This window comes from Gobius niger, assembly GCF_951799975.1.
Source record: "Gobius niger genome assembly, chromosome: 1".
Lineage (NCBI taxonomy): Eukaryota > Metazoa > Chordata > Actinopteri > Gobiiformes > Gobiidae > Gobius > Gobius niger.
Window position 1 is genome coordinate 39,916,900 of NC_136852.1, and position 15,681 is coordinate 39,932,580.

A 15,681-nucleotide genomic window follows, 5' to 3' on the forward strand; every position below is an offset into this window, starting at 1 on the left:
AAATCAACAAGCCAGACTCCGTGTGTGATCATTGTTAAACGGTTCTTTATGTGTGTGGTGGTTTTATTGACTTTGTGTGTGCATATTTCTCGTTTTCACGTGATGACTCGAGGTTTAGCTTAGCATTAGCTTTCTCCGGAGGCTCTGTGCATCATCAAGGCCCAGCGCAGAACCAGACACTGAAATAAGTGTTCTTGTCACCGGTTTTAATCCTGGGTGTCCTCGGTAACAGAAACACTGATGTGTGTCTTTGTAAAAGTCTGCTGTAACTCCGGTTCACAACACATGAAGCTAATCCTCCATGATGACTCTGTTTACATCTTAGGGCTAGACACTGCAGGGAGGGGGTTCTGCTGAGGGGCAGTGGTTGGTTACTCGGCTGGTGACGAAAGGTCGGAGGCGTATCCTGGAGGTTCGAGGCGTTCCCTGAAGGAATCAGGCGTTTTATCCCTAAAATGGCCGCCATCAGAGTTTTTACAGATTACTCGAAAATACGTGAATGTGCCAAGGCAACACTTCAGGCATGTTTTTAATGAGGGAATGACTTAATAACATGATGTAAAGCTTGAAAAAGTCGATTTTGCATAATACCCCCCCTTTAATGCTCAAATTCTGTATACGGACAAATGCAAAAAGGTGAATATTTTATTTAAGGTGAGACTTCAACAACATGAGTTTGAACAAAGCCTTAACTTCAACATAACTCACAGTAATTAGGGCTGGGTACCGTTAAACGATCCCAGTCTGGTGTCAAAAGCAGGAACCGAAAAAAAAATCTTCTCTCTTTAGATCCAAGTTTTGACGCCGTTGGTCGAGGGACAGCATTAAAGAACTGACTCGGTTGTTTCAGCTCAAATAAATTTTTATTCCCCAGTTTTTTGCCCATTTCTATTTTTATTTTCAGTTTTTTTTCAGTTTTTTTGCCCCAATTTTTTCTACAAATATTTTCCAGCCATTTCCTCCCAAATTATTCCCCATTTCCCCCACGTCATGATTTTGAAGATGAACCCGATATTGTAAATGTGCGGATCTTCCACACATTATTGTTCTGTTTTCTGGTTCTAGACCAGTGGTTCCCAACCTTTTTTGTCCCATGTACCCCTTGAGGCATTAATTTATACTCCGAGTACCCCCTAGCTCAAAGATCCTGCCAAAATCTTAACAAATTAAGCAACTAAACATGGATTATTCAGTATTTAGTAGAGTGTAATATTCAAAACACAGCAAAAATACTCTCAAAGTCAAGCCTTTTACTCAAAATCATAATTAAAACTAACTTTTCGTTGAAAGTAATGTTGAAACTATCTCTTTCCCCCTTTTGAAATCTGAGGTAAGTCCAAGTACCCCCTGCCAAGTGCTCAAGTACCCCAAGGGGTCCCCGTACCCCTGGTTGGGAAACACTGTTCTAGACGACACATATTTTAGTATCAGAATCGGCATGGAAAAATAAAGTATAACGGTACCCGGGCCTAACACTAACAGTCACTGAAACAATGTGAACCAAACACAATTCTTCTTTTTTAACTGAAAGTCCATGTGCAAATACAACTGGCACATGGTGAAACATCCAAGGCACAGAAAGGCAGCCACAGCCCCATCAGCCTGCCCCAACCGACGGCTTTATCACTGAAGGAGAGATGCTGCAGGTGAGCTGGGCAAACACAAGAATGTCGAGATGTCACTGCGGCACTCCTGTAAAGCTCATTAAAGCGACAGTCTGTAAGTTTGCAAAGTGAGGAGGGATTAGAGTGAAATTTGAAAGCAGACAATTCAATTCCTCTCCTCTTTAACCAGGAAGCCCATCTTGGTTTGTTAAAATGAGGAACAGAATTCTCCAACGATCAAGCCCCTCCCCTTCTCTCCTGATTGGACCTGACAGGCTGGTTCACAGGAAGCGCTCGTGTCATTGGACGACGCGGGAGGATACTGGACTCTGATTAGCTGGTTTGGATCTGGGAAGGAGGGGCTTTAAAAAATATATTTACACATATTATCACTTACTTTACATCAAAATGTGAGATCAGGTGGCACACTTTAGAAAATTAGTAAAACACGTAGAAAGAATTCGACAAATTTTCGTGTGAGCCTGTAGGAGCGACTAAAGTGCAGATGTTGTTCAAGAGTGGAACCAAAACCTTCATCTGACTGAGATCAACACTTTTTTTTTCTTTCAAACTCAGCCAAAAACAAACAATGAACAGAACTTATAAAAGTGTGGACGTTACATTTTTGTTAAACATATCCTTAGTTCAATTTTAGTCTTGTTTTGCTCCTGATGTAGTATTTCTTTAAGTCTTTTGACACAATTTACTGAAAAACTAGTTACTGACGATTTGTGTTTAATTAGAATGGAACATGTGTGTTGAAATGGTTTTGAGAAAATTTCGCAATAATATCGTAATATAGATACAGACGGCATCTCTGGAATCGCCCATATATGGTCATGTTTGAAAACGGTTAAGGGGGAAAACAATTTGGAGAAAAATCTAAACTTTCTCAAAAAACGACTTTAACAAACGCTGAATTATAAATATAGTTTCTACTAAAGAAAGAAACAAAGACATGGAGAGGAGCAAAGTGGTTCAACAGCCCATAAATACATAAAAAACAGAGAATGCTAACTTGATGCTACATGTTAGCATCGGGCTAATGCTAACGGTTAGCTAGCGCTAGCTACAACTGCAGTTTTTTCACTTCTACTGAACAATAAAATATCCATAAGGGCCCGATTTACACCTGACGTTATTTATGGGATAAATAAGTTGATATTCCACCAGAAAATGGCTTAAAAGAGTGAAAAATTGTGTTTCTCTAAAGATTCTATTTTCTCCCTCAGCGAAGCCACGCCCCCTTCTATGACGAGATGCCGTCGGTATCTATCAAGATATTGAACAGTCTCCACTAAAGATAACATGTCAGTATTTGTGAAGACGTCAAACAAAACATCATCAAATAAACACCGTAAAGGTAGAGTTTGTTTGTGGTTTTTTTCACTCTCCATGTTTCCGCCTGCAGCGTCTCTCTCTGCCCCGCGGCGGCTGTGGCGGCTCTACTTGCTGGGGCAGAAGGGGCAGCTGTTGCTCTTGCTCGACTGCAGCCACACCTGGATGCACTCCGTGTGCACCGTGTGGCTGCACTTCAGCTCGAACCGGGCCACGGCGTCCACGGGCTTCTGGCAGACGAGGCAGGGCTTACGGGGCGCGGCGGGGGGGGCGGGGCCGGCGGTCGGAGCGGGGGTCTCCGCCTTCAGCCTGATCTGCTCCACCACCTCCTCCATGGAGAGTCCGGCCAAAGTCCCCCTCTCGCTCTTCACCTGCTGCAGGAACCACGTCAGCTGTGCCCTGGAGCAGCGCGGGAAGTGAACCCCCAGCTTCTCCAGCACTTTGTCCAGTTTCCCCGCTGCACCGACAGGGGGCGCAACAGCAGGGGGGGCAACAGCAGCGGGCGCAACAGCAGGGGGCGCAACAGCAGCGGGCGCAACAGCAGGGGGTGCAACAGCAGGGGGCGCACCAATGGTAGTAGCTGTTTTAACGTCATCATTGTCAGGGGCGTGCATTCGGTGGGGCAGGCCGTGGATGGGCAGCGGGGGCATGTGGAGGTGGGGAGGGGGCAGGACGAGCGGCAGGTGGGGGGGGTGGTAGTGTTGCTGCAGAAACGGGGCGTGCACCATGGGGAGGTGGCCGTGTCTCGGGGGCGCGTGCAGGAGGGGGGGCTGTCTGGGGTTGAACATGGCGGGGGGCGGGACGTGGGGCGGGGCTGGCAGGCGGGGCGCCATCTGCATGATCCGGTGGAAGTACAGCTCGGCCTAAAAAAAACAGGAGACAAGAGGGCAAAGCGTTTGATACAGTTATAGATACAGACGGCATCTCTGGAATTGCCCATATATGGTCATTTTTGAAAACAGTTAAGGGGGGAAACAATTTTGAAAATGATCTAAACTTTCTCTAATTATACAAAAACTACTTTAACAAACGCTGAATTATAAATATAGTTTCTACTAAATAATGATACAAAGACATGGGGAGGAGCAAAGTGGTTCAACAGCCCATAAATACATGAATAACAGAGAATGCTAACTTGATGCTACATGTTAGCATCGGGCTAATGCTAACGGTTAGCTAGCGCTTGCTACAACTGCCGTTTTTTCACTTCTACTGAACAATCTGCTGTGACAAAATATCCAAATGGGCCCGATTTACATTGGACTTTATTCATGTGGGATAAATAAGTTCATATTCCACCAGAAAATGGCTAAAAAGAGAGAAAAATTGTGTTTCTCTAAAGATTCTATTTTCCCCCCCTGCGAAGCCACGCCCCCTTCTATGACGAGATGCCGTCTGTATCTATACCTGCCGTCCACCTGTAGGTTGTGTTTTACTCACACAGACACGACATAGATTTTCTGAAACTACGAGGTCTGCACTGGCCTGTAGGCTGGAAACAAAAACACAACAAAAGAGCGCCAAAACCGCCACAAATATGACAGAAAAAAGTGTCAAAAAAACTACATAAACACAACAAAAAAGCAACAAAAACCCAACAAAACAAATGTTGCAAAAACATGCGGGAAAAGCAAGCACTAATTCAACAAGGATTCCTCTGTCCATAATAATAAATAATTTCTGACATAGGGCCTCATTTCCTAGTTATCCAGAGTGTTGGTACCTGGAGATATTTTTTTTGTAATTCATGCAGTTCTTATGTTTGAAGAGTTTCTTGTCGCTAGGCTAGTGCAAGGCTAGCACATTTCTATGGTATCAGCTAGCCTGCATTAAAAACAGTGTGACCCGCTCCACAGAGCACCTGAGGCAAATCACTTATAACACCAGACTAACCATAGAAATGTCAAATAATTTGAACCATTTTGCATTTAAAAGACCTTATATTTGAGCAGCCTCAGCTTCGTGGTTGTATAAGCTACACGGCGGCGGAGTGATCTGCTAGATCACATTCATGTGATGCAGGTCAGTTATATTCCAAAAATTATTCTATGGGCACAGACATTTACATGGTTAGTCTGGTGTTATAATGATGTGTTATAAGTGATTTGCCTCAGGTGCTCTGTGGAGCGGGTCACACACTGCAAAAAGTAAATATCAAGCATTGGCTTAAATAACTTGAACTGAGGAAATGTATCCTGTTTTTGTCAGTTTTCACTCATTTAGACACTTTTCCTGATCGGACCAAGTTTGCTTTGCTTGTTTGAGGACATTTCAGACCAGTTCTAAGGTAAATCTCGCTTGAAATAAGAAAGGAAAATTGCCAATGAGATAAGACCAATTTTCTTACCCCACTGGCAAAGAAAATGAAAATCCTTATGAAATAAGGACGAAATGTATCGAAACGAGTCAGAAACATCTCAGAACAAGTGAAATAATCTAGGACAAATGCCCAACAACTTCTTAACTAGTCAAAACAACTAAAATGTGGATTATTATGCTCAAATTGAGATGTTTATTCTGATCTAGTTAAATACTTTTTGCAGTGCACTGTTTTTAATGCAGGCTAGCTGATACCATAGAAATGCGCTAGCCTTGCATTAGCCTAGCGCCACGAAACTCTTCAAATATAAGAACTGCATGAATTACAAAAAAAATATCTCCAGAAATCAGCAACACTCTGGATAACTAGGAAATGAGGCCCTATGTCAGAAATCCTGAAATATCCCTTTAAACAGTGGATGAAAGACAACCAACTGTGCAACCATTTTAAATCCAGCCTCTTACTTTTTTTATGCCTTCCTGTTATTGAATGTAAATGTAAGTTTTAATTGTTTCTGTGTCACCTGCCAAGGGACTGCAGATGGAAATGAGCATGTTTGCTGTAATCTGGCATATTTACACAACAGACGTTCATTAATATGCACTGTCCCTATTAAATAAATAAATAAAAAACTCACTAATGTGCAGGAAGTAAACAAACTGGTGTGCAGGCCCAGAGGGAACGCTAATCCAACCATCGTTAACTTTGACACAGTTTTAGCCACTTTTCAAACCTCCTGGGACTATTTTTGGACTCTCAAGGATTTGAATAAAATCAACATCGCGTCTCCATGTGCAGGTCAGTCCCACGGCTCAAAATGATTCTCTCGGGTCTGTTTTATGACCAATCACAAACGCTCCATCTAAACTCGCCTTTTAACAACAAGTAAAGCAAGTCCACGGCAAAGCGAAAGTACAGGAACCTGCTCTGGCATCGGTGTCAGTGTTCCGCTAATAGCAGCAAAACGCTTCCTGTCGTCTTTTACAAAATCTAATCTGTCAACGTTCCAACAGCTGGGAGATTTTTACTGTGAAAGAGTCAGACAGAAGAACATCACTACGACAGGAGCAGCAGGTTTAGGCCGATTATAGAGAATGGACTAACACTCAGGCTGTGTCCGAATGTCCAGAAAGAAAAAAGTAGTCCACTCGAAATTTCCCACAATGCATCTTGAAAAGTAGTGAGCATTGATGGTCACTAAACGGGTCAATATAGACCACAATGCATTGCGAGAGTCGGAGAAGAGCCTGACAGCGACAGGTCTTTGAACTAAACAACACGACTGAATGAAATCAGCTGCTTCAGTCGTGTGTTTGTGTTTGTCATGAATAAACGGCCAAAATATAACCGGTACGGTGAAAAGATGCTAACGCTAGTCGCTTACCTTTAGCTTGAGCTGTTAAATGACCGACAGCTTCCCCTCGAATAATCCAAGCCATTCATGTAAAATCCATGTTAAATAAAGCGTATCTGACTTGTATTTATCCATAAATATTCCACTGTCTCATGAGTCTGGTTGGTCTTTATCGCAGAAATACTTTATTCCCGGAGTTTCGCGAACTTTTAGCAGATGTAGTGACTCAATTTGCTGGCGCTTCGGACACCGGCCTGTGACCTACTTTCGGCGTCTCTGAGCTCACGCTGGGGTGACTTTTTTTTTTTCTTTTGTGATGATAGTTTTAATTTTAATTTAAATGTCAAATAAAACGTCTGTAAAAGTGCCAAAACAGTCGTTCTGTTTCATAAAATAAACGTTTGTAACAATAAATAAATTCAGATAAAAAAATAAAAAACATATCTGCAGCCGCAGCGCACCTGACGTCACGCAGCGCGGAGAAAGTAGTGGCTTGTGTCCGAATCGCCAACAGAATCAGTGACTATATAGTCGGGCCTATGTAGTGAATGAGGGGTTAGGGACTACCCTAATCCAGACTCACCATGGGCACCTGTGGCAGGGCAGGCAGGCTGATTGGGGGCAGGTTCTCCAGCTCGTGCCGGTCCAGCTGCTGCAGGAGCTCGCTGATCCTGGTTTGCAGCTCCGCCTGGCTCCTCATCACGGCCGCCTCCCTCCGATCCCACAGCGGCTTCTCCTGTCGGTGTCTGTGAGGCAGCTCCACCCTCAGCCCGTCCAGGTACACGCCCACCTGCACAGTGTTAACGCCAGAGTCAAAAACAGACCAAACTCTCCCAGTACAACCTTTATTTATGACGATTTGTCCACTTGGGATTTTGTCTGAAATCATGGCCACACTCCTTTTACCTTCACAAATACTGACATTTTGTTTTACTCATAACTACTTTACTTTTTAAACATTTGCGATCTCTACACATGTTTGTGTTTACATAGAGCGGGGCAGGTGAGGTTGAGGGGTGTGGGGGGGGGGGGTGGGAGGTCCAGTGCCCGTCTCCTTATGTGGTACAAAGTTGCCTCGCCTTTTGCGACAGTGGCGCATCTAGTGATGTAATGTGGGAATGCAACCATGCCGGTCCGGCACAACGGGGTCGCTTAGAGTAGCGTTAAGTACAGGTGAGCATCTAGGTCTATAATTACGCAGGCCAATGTTAATTATGGAAACGTACTTCTTAAATACTGGAGTTACCGTTAGATGGAGTCTGCAGAGTCTTGAAGGACCTGCAGCACTCGGTTACAAGATAAATCTAAAGACCAACATGTCCGTGTGCCGTGTCCACACGCACTGTGCATTACGGCACTTCAACAGGCTTTTCTCAAACCGTGCAGCACTTTAAACATGTGAGTTATCCATGTATCATGAATAAAATGAGACATGTAGGTCATTGTTGCAAGAGAGGGGGAAAATGTGTTAATAGTGAGTTGGCGACAGAGTTTCCCTGCTCAAAAGAAGCAGGTTCCTGACGATAGTTTCTCTTTGTCAGCTGCTCCTCTTAACGCCTCCTCTCTCCTCCATCAGAACTCCTCTTTACTGTTAGGATCATCTTCATTTTAACTCTAGGGTCTGCAGTAAACACGTTTTCGGTCCCGGAGATAGATCGTAGTTGATTCCACGTGACTGCGACGGGCCGCGGTGACAGTGGAGAGAGAATCCACAGCTCGCTCAGATCAGCTGAATATGTGCGTAAATAATTACGTAGGTACGACTATATGTTGAGCACTAACCGGCAACATCAACTAGCGGCTAGTTGAGTGATGGTGTAACACTGTTACCACTGAAACACAGAGCAGGGGTTCCGCCTTGACATTAATGTTAAAAATAGGCAGAGAGAGAGAGATTAACACACGACTAATCAACTCGTCTAAAATGAGGTCTGTCCTAGTGTGCGCATACACCTACTTTAGTGTGCAGACGTCACAGGATATGGGTCTATCAGCGGTAGAAGTATTTGCGGTAAAAGTATTTGCAGTAGTAGCCTGTTACCTGGTTGATCCAGACGGTCACCATCTCGTCGGCTGTGTCGCGGTGCTTCTCTAGCGCCGCCCTGGTGTCCCTCTGAGCTTTAGCCTCGGTGCTGTTGTCTTCTTTCTGAGCGCGCTCCGTTTGCCGCCGCAGGTCGCTGAGGTCCTGCTCCCACTGACGACGCTCCGCCTCCTGCTCCAGCTGCAGAGCGGACAGACGCGCCTCGGCCTCCGCCAGATCCTCACCCAGTCTGCACACAGGCCAAAAAAAAAAGGTTTTCCATGAAACTCATGGATGGTATCGTGTCTCGGGGCTCTTTGAATCACTGACATTAATCTCAGAGACCTGGGCTGATTAGTTTTCAGGTTAAGCCCAGTTAAGGGAAAAACTACTGAAAAAGGATGTTCCACATTATTAAGCAGATCAACATTTTCAAGCAATATGAGAAAGAAAAAGGATCTCTCTGCTGAGGAAAAGCATGAAATAGTTGAATGCCTCAGACTAGGTATGAAAACCTTCGATATTTCATGAAAGATTAAGTGTAATCATCCTACTGTTAAGAGATTTGTGGCTGATTCAGACACACTCGGGTTTGTGCAGATAAAGGCACGATAAGGACGGTTTCTGCCAGACAAACACATCAGATTAAGAGAACAGATGCTACAAAGCAGCATACAGGCATTTGAAGCTGCTGGTGCCTCTGGAGTCTCCCGAACATCAAGGTGTAGGACCCTCCAGAGGCTGCAGTTGTGCATAAACCTTCTATCCGGGCCTCCCCTAAATGGTTAATTGAAGCTGATGAACAGAAACGGCTGCAGTGGCTCAGAAATACATGAGGACTCATTTTCAAACAGTCTTGTTCACTGATGAGGCCGTGTGACCCTGGATGGTCAGATGGATGGAGTAGTGGATGGTTGGTGAATGGCCACAATGTCCCAACAAGGCTGTGACGTCAGTAAGGAGGGGGCGGAGTCATGTTTTGGGCCAGAATCATGGGGAGAGAGCTGGTCGGGCCCTTTAGGCCCTTTTAGGATCCCTGAAGGTGTGAAAATGACCTCTGAAAAATATGTGGAGTTTCTGACTGACCACTGTCTTCTATGCCACAAAAAGAAGAGCCGTGTTTTCCCGAACAAGATCATCTTCATCATGACAACGCACCATGTCCTGCTGTAAAGAAAACCTCTGTATCATTGGCTGCTATGGGCATAAAAGGAGAGAAACTCATGATGTGGACCCCCTGCTCCCCTGACCTCAACCCTGTTGAGAACCTTTGGAGCTTCAAGATAAACATCTATGAGGGTGGGAGGCAGTTTTCATCCAAACAGCAGCTCTGGGAGGCTATTCTGACATCCTGCAAACAAATCCAAACAGAAACTCTCCAAAAACTCACAAGTTTAATGGATTTCAAAATGTTGAAGCTGCTGTCACACAAGGGGTCCTGCGCTAAAATGTAACTTGACTTGTTAAGTTGTTTTTAGTTGAAATTGCTTTTGATTTCAGTAAATATGGCCTCCTTGTATTGAAACGCTGTTGTGCATAATAATTCTGAACAGTACATTTCAAGTTGTTGATTGTATTTCTTTTTTGAAAAAAAAAAATACTGTTGTCACTGGGAGGTTTTTTCCAATCACATTCAAATGATCCTCTAACAGACTTTAAAATTATTCTGACTCATTTGAGTTTAGAAAATCTGAGAAAAAATATCATTTGCATATTGACTGTGAAGACAGTGTTGTTCAACATGTATAACTACAGTAAATATGGCTGTTAAGACATATCTTTTTGCCATTACCAAAACTAATATAAGCTTCTACAAAGATAGACATTATAAACCTGACCTTCTATTTGCCGCCCGCATTCATTCTCGCTAGTTTATTTTATTTTAAACATAGAACAAGATGGCAGCTGAGACATTATGCAGATGAAAAAAGTTTAATTTCATGCAAAAATATTTACAAGTAAGTCCCGCCCCCTCACCTGTCCCTCTCCTCCTGGGCGAGGCTCTTCTCCGACGTCATTTCCTGGATCTTGGACAGGAAGTTCTTGCGTGTGGCTTTGGAGTTGTTGAGCTGTAGCTTCACTCGCACCGACTCCAGTTTCTCCAGGAGAGCCTTAAAGACGGAAACAAACCGCCAGATCAGAACGGCTTTAAGTCTTCGTTGGTTTCAAAAATGCAATGATCGAAAACAGCCCAAAACTAAATATCCTCTAGTTAGAACTTACTGGTAATTATATTCAACCCACTAAAAACACGTACAATAGGTTACTCCTCCAGCCAGGTGTTTCTGAATGATACCTCCAGAACCAAACGTGATACGAGACTTCACGTATTTTAACACATCCGAGCATTAAAGCAGAACTAAGTAACTTTTTTACCCTCTGGGGCCAATACAAGTGTTAATGGGATGACTGTTTTTTTCCTTTATCTCCCCCGTTGTCTCTGGCCATAGAACCACAATTGCAACTTCGCTGCTACCGGTTAGACGTCTCCAATACACACTAATGGAATCACGAAGAAGAAGCTAACAGGCTAACGGGCAAAGCTAACTGCGGGCTAGCACCACTTAAAAAGTATTTACTGCCAAGCCCGAGTGAAAAAAAAATATCTCCATTGTGTAATTGGATGAACAATATCCCTCTGTGCCTTTGTCTTTTCTGTCAGTGTAGTATTTACTCTCACGGACAATTAGTGAGTAAAAAAACACAACATGCTACGACACCTGCAGTGGCGCTTATGGCCTCTAGGGGCATGAGTTACTTAGTTCTGCTTTAAAGAAAGCCCTTGTGCCTTTGCGGAGCTCCAGACCTGATGCTGCTTGACGGCCTGGTCTTTCCTCTTCTGCACGGCGCCGCGGCTCTTGTTGAAGTCCAGCTCGTCCTGTTGCTGCTGCAGTTTCAGGGCGTTAAAGTCCTGGCTCAGTTTGGAGCCAGACTCCAGCACGGACCGGAGCTGCTCCTCCCAGTCGGCGTCCGTGTTCAGGTCCACTGTGCAGCGGCCGCCGGGCTGAGCGTCTGCACCGACAGAGGGGAGCGTTAACCACCAACAGCCGGGAACAGGTCAAAGGACACATGTAGAAAACCTTTATTTAACAACAGAGAAGGCTTTAAACAAGGGGCTCATGTTAAAGTCATCCTTTCAGTCTCTCTTTTATTTTGAATTGATTTGACCAAATATTTCTTTCACGAACAACAGTGCTAGACCAGTTTGCCAAGTCTAGCTAATGCTAACTAGCATGGAGGCACAGGCTGATCACACTGGATCTACATTCCTTAAAGATATTTCACCTTGTTAAAGATGAGACAGGTGCTTTACAGATTACAACATTTGATATGATATAATATGACCCCTACATGCAGCAGAAGTCTGAAGTTCTGTCTAAAGCAGAAGCTCCATGACTTCCTTCTTCACTTCTCAGTCTGTGACTGAAGAACAATGAGGCCTCAGCCTTTTTACTGGAAACAAAGAGCTCACTGTATTTAGTGTCATGTTACTGTCACTCATGGTGTCTGACCTAAAGTCTAACTCTGAAGAAAGTCAATTCACATTTACACTGAGAAGGTTGGAAGAGCGCCCCCTTGTGTCACCCTGCATCCATATGCCCGGAACATGACAGCGGGTCAACATGACAGCGGGTCAAAAAGACCCGCGAAGGCCACACGAGGGTTAAAAAATATTTTCCATATATTATGTTTTTACTACAGATTTGAGTTTCAGAATATGATCAAATCAATCAAAACTAAACTTTATTTATAAAGCGCTTTTTATACCGAAAGGTATCACAAAGTGCTTTACAGATTACAACATTTGATATGATGTAATACGACCCCAACATGCAGCAGAAGTCTGAAGATCTGTCTAAAGCAGAAGCTCCATGACTTTCTTCTTCACTTTCCCGTCTGTGACTGAAGAGCAATGAGGCCTCAGCCTTTTTACTGCAAACAAAGAGCTCACTGTATTTAGTGTCATGTTACTGTCACTCATGGTGTCTGACCGAAAGTCTCACTCTGAAGAAAGTCAACTCACATTTACACTGAGAAGGTTGGAAGGGCGCCCCCTTGTGTCACCTTGCATCCAAATGCCCGGAGCATACCAGCGGGTCAAAAAGACCCGCGAAGGCGACACGAGGGTTATACACAATGGCCGTATAATAACCCACTGGCATAAGAAACAATGAATAACAAACTACAGAAGCAAATTAAAGGCACAGGCCATGGATTTTCCACACTGAGATATGTTCTTACCTGAGCTTAGATGAGTTGATGTGTACCTGTCTGGTCTTTGCGCGTGCGCTCAGTCACGCAATAAGACCAAAGATGTTGTTAGCATTTAGATTAGTGATATCTTCACTTTATTGCACGAACGCTGAAGTGCTCCTAAGGTGTTATTACGCCTTACAATATAGTTCCCCTTTTTTACCCGCTTAAAAAATTGACATGTTTAATTTTGTGTAGTTATACTTGGACCGTGTAGCTACTCACGTAACCGTATTCAAATAGGGGAAACGTGGAAGAGCTTAGTCGCTTCTAACTTCACCCCCGTTTGGCCCCATAGAGGAGAGGAGGAGAGGCTAAATGCTAACAACATGTTCAGTGTTTTTGCCTGACTGAGCGCACGCACAAAGACCAGAGAGTTACGCATCAACTCGTCTAAGCTCAGGTAAGAACGTATCTCAGTATGGAAAAATGGTGGCCGATTCCATTAAAATTAAATATTACATAAAATGATTATTTTATTTATTTTCTTTTTTTAGACAAAACGTAATAATCTACAGATGGAGAGTATGAAAATAAAAATATATATTATATATATTTTTGGCATAATTTTTTTTTTTTATATAAGAATTTGTTGTTTTTTTGTTTGTTTTTTTGCAACTTCATACAAAATGAAACTAGTGTTAGTTTTCACGTTCTTGTTCTTGTGTATGTTTATAGCTTAAGTGATATTGTGAGTGAAAACTAAATGACACATTAGTTCACTTCATTCCCCCGTGTTGGCTAAAGCCCCACTGTCCCCGAGGAGCCTGGCCGTTACCTTCCGCTGACAGCGCCTCCAAACGCGGCCACAGTGTCCGCTCCGCCCCGGGGTCTGCGGAGCTCAGCACGTCCGCCATCACCTCCATTAAATAATGAAAAACACTAACTTCACTTCAACCGAGCAAGAAACGAGTTCACCTGAAGACATTCGAGCATATTTCGCTTTAAAGGATCGATGTGAAGCTGAAGTTTGCGGTTTGTTTTGGTGAACGTGCAGAAGGCGGAAGTAAACGCGGTCCGTCGCTGAAAAGGCCCCGTACTTCCGGTTTGCCCTGGACAGCTCCGAAGATCGTCTATGGAGGCGTTTCACTCAGTCTTTATTATTAGGATATTTTTTAACAACATGAAAAGTTCGGTGTTTCTCTGGTTCAGGCGGGAGATTGTCATTGGGAGACTCTCCACCATTACCATTTAAGATCAAGGCATTAATTTCAACATTTTACTCTAAATACAAAATGTTATATCCTTGAATGGGTGTAACATGTTCGACCTATAACAAGTTGACACGCTGTTTTTGTCATGTAAACATTAGATGACAAAAAACAAATCCAGTTACACCCATGTGTTAAAACAGAGGTCTCCCTGGGCCTGTCATTCACACTCCAATTCCCCCCCTGCCCAGGATGGTGCCAATATTATTATTGCTTATTAGTTACAAAGTAAATGACTAATACTCTTATTTATTGGGGGGAAAAACATAATTAAATATAGAATGAAGTTTTATCTTCAAAGTACCCCCTGCTAAGCCTTCACATACCACTAGGTTGGGAAACAGTGTGTAAAAAAAAATCTTTTCAGCAGCTTCTTTCTTCCCCCTTTTTTTTCCATGAATTGCAGAATTTCATGGCAGTGGTCATTTTGTCAACATGATGACGTTTTTGTTTCGTGTGTTCCAGGCAACTGGTAACTGGTATTTTTCCCACTTGAAAATTATGACTTAAAACCTCAGACTGTCCAGGTGAATTTACCAAACCAAGTATGTAACCAAACGGCTAATGCTAGCAGTTAGCTCATACGATGCTAACAGTTAGCTTAAATGAACGATATGTGGAGAGCGCTGACAAAAAGTAACGTTCATGTCAGTGATGCAGTGGTTTTGTTATCGTTTTATCATTCACTGCTCCTCCACTGGGGGGCGCCATTATTGTCTTTGTGTCCGAACTTGTAGCAGTCTGGAGTTCTCCGAGCTCACAAATTGTAATTTCCAATTCAAGTGGCTCCAAGGCATTTTTCCAAGTGGGAGGTGGGAAATAGGTGGCGTTCACGTGGTGTTACAACTTTCTAAAGAGCCTATGATGGAGCACCTGAAAATTCTATGGCGGTAACTATGGTAATTGTCAAAATGTAGATTTCTAGTCTTAGTTTGTTGCTAATTTCTCGGTAATCCCTGGTCCAATTCACATGAAACAAAAAACTATCCCAACGTTCAGAGTCTTATGAACTATGGTCAAATTATTTCTTCATAAAGGCGTCCAAAAGTGGAGACAGAGACAATATTCAGAAACATGTGCGTGATGTTGGTCAGTAGAAAGGACAGTCAGCATAAGAATAATGTGACAGATTTGTGAAACCAATCACTGTCAAATAATGATCAGGGAAAACATCTTGATATTTCCTTTTGGGATGTTTCTTTCAAAAAGTCTCTCCCATTGAGTTGTATTGGCACCTGCTCTGCCTGAAACAGAAATCTACAACATGAACACGACCTATTTACCAGTTACCAGTTGCGTAACACACCATTAGTCTGTGGACAACATCTTTTAGTCACAACAGCTCTTTTTAGTTTAGTCTGATTTTGGTCGACAAACAAATCCTTCTAAATCCATTTTCAATCAAATTTGAGTCAAAGAAAATAGGACCATTTGATTCACTTTTTAACCTCTTAACTCCCGCCTGAACCGAGAGGATCTTTTTCCTCACGTCATCAGATTTTTTTTCCATCATTTTTTTTTATCATCATCATTTTTTGATCATCATCATTTTTGTAGCTTTTTTGTCATTTTTTCGTCAA

General features: G+C 43.2%; 1 protein-coding gene across 1 annotated transcript; it reads right to left on the reverse strand.

Moving 5' to 3' along the window:
* Positions 1-3,002: 3,002 nt before the first annotated feature.
* rnf214 (ring finger protein 214) lies at positions 3,003-13,896 on the reverse strand. The gene is made up of 6 exons (XM_079568020.1): positions 13,669-13,896; positions 11,443-11,648; positions 10,614-10,747; positions 8,658-8,886; positions 7,200-7,406; positions 3,003-3,805 (listed from the first exon to the last, which is right to left on the reverse strand). Exons 1-6 carry the CDS (start codon positions 13,754-13,756, stop codon positions 3,050-3,052), a joined length of 1,620 nt encoding a protein of 539 aa, XP_079424146.1. The 5' UTR covers positions 13,757-13,896; the 3' UTR covers positions 3,003-3,049.
* Positions 13,897-15,681: the final 1,785 nt, after the last annotated feature.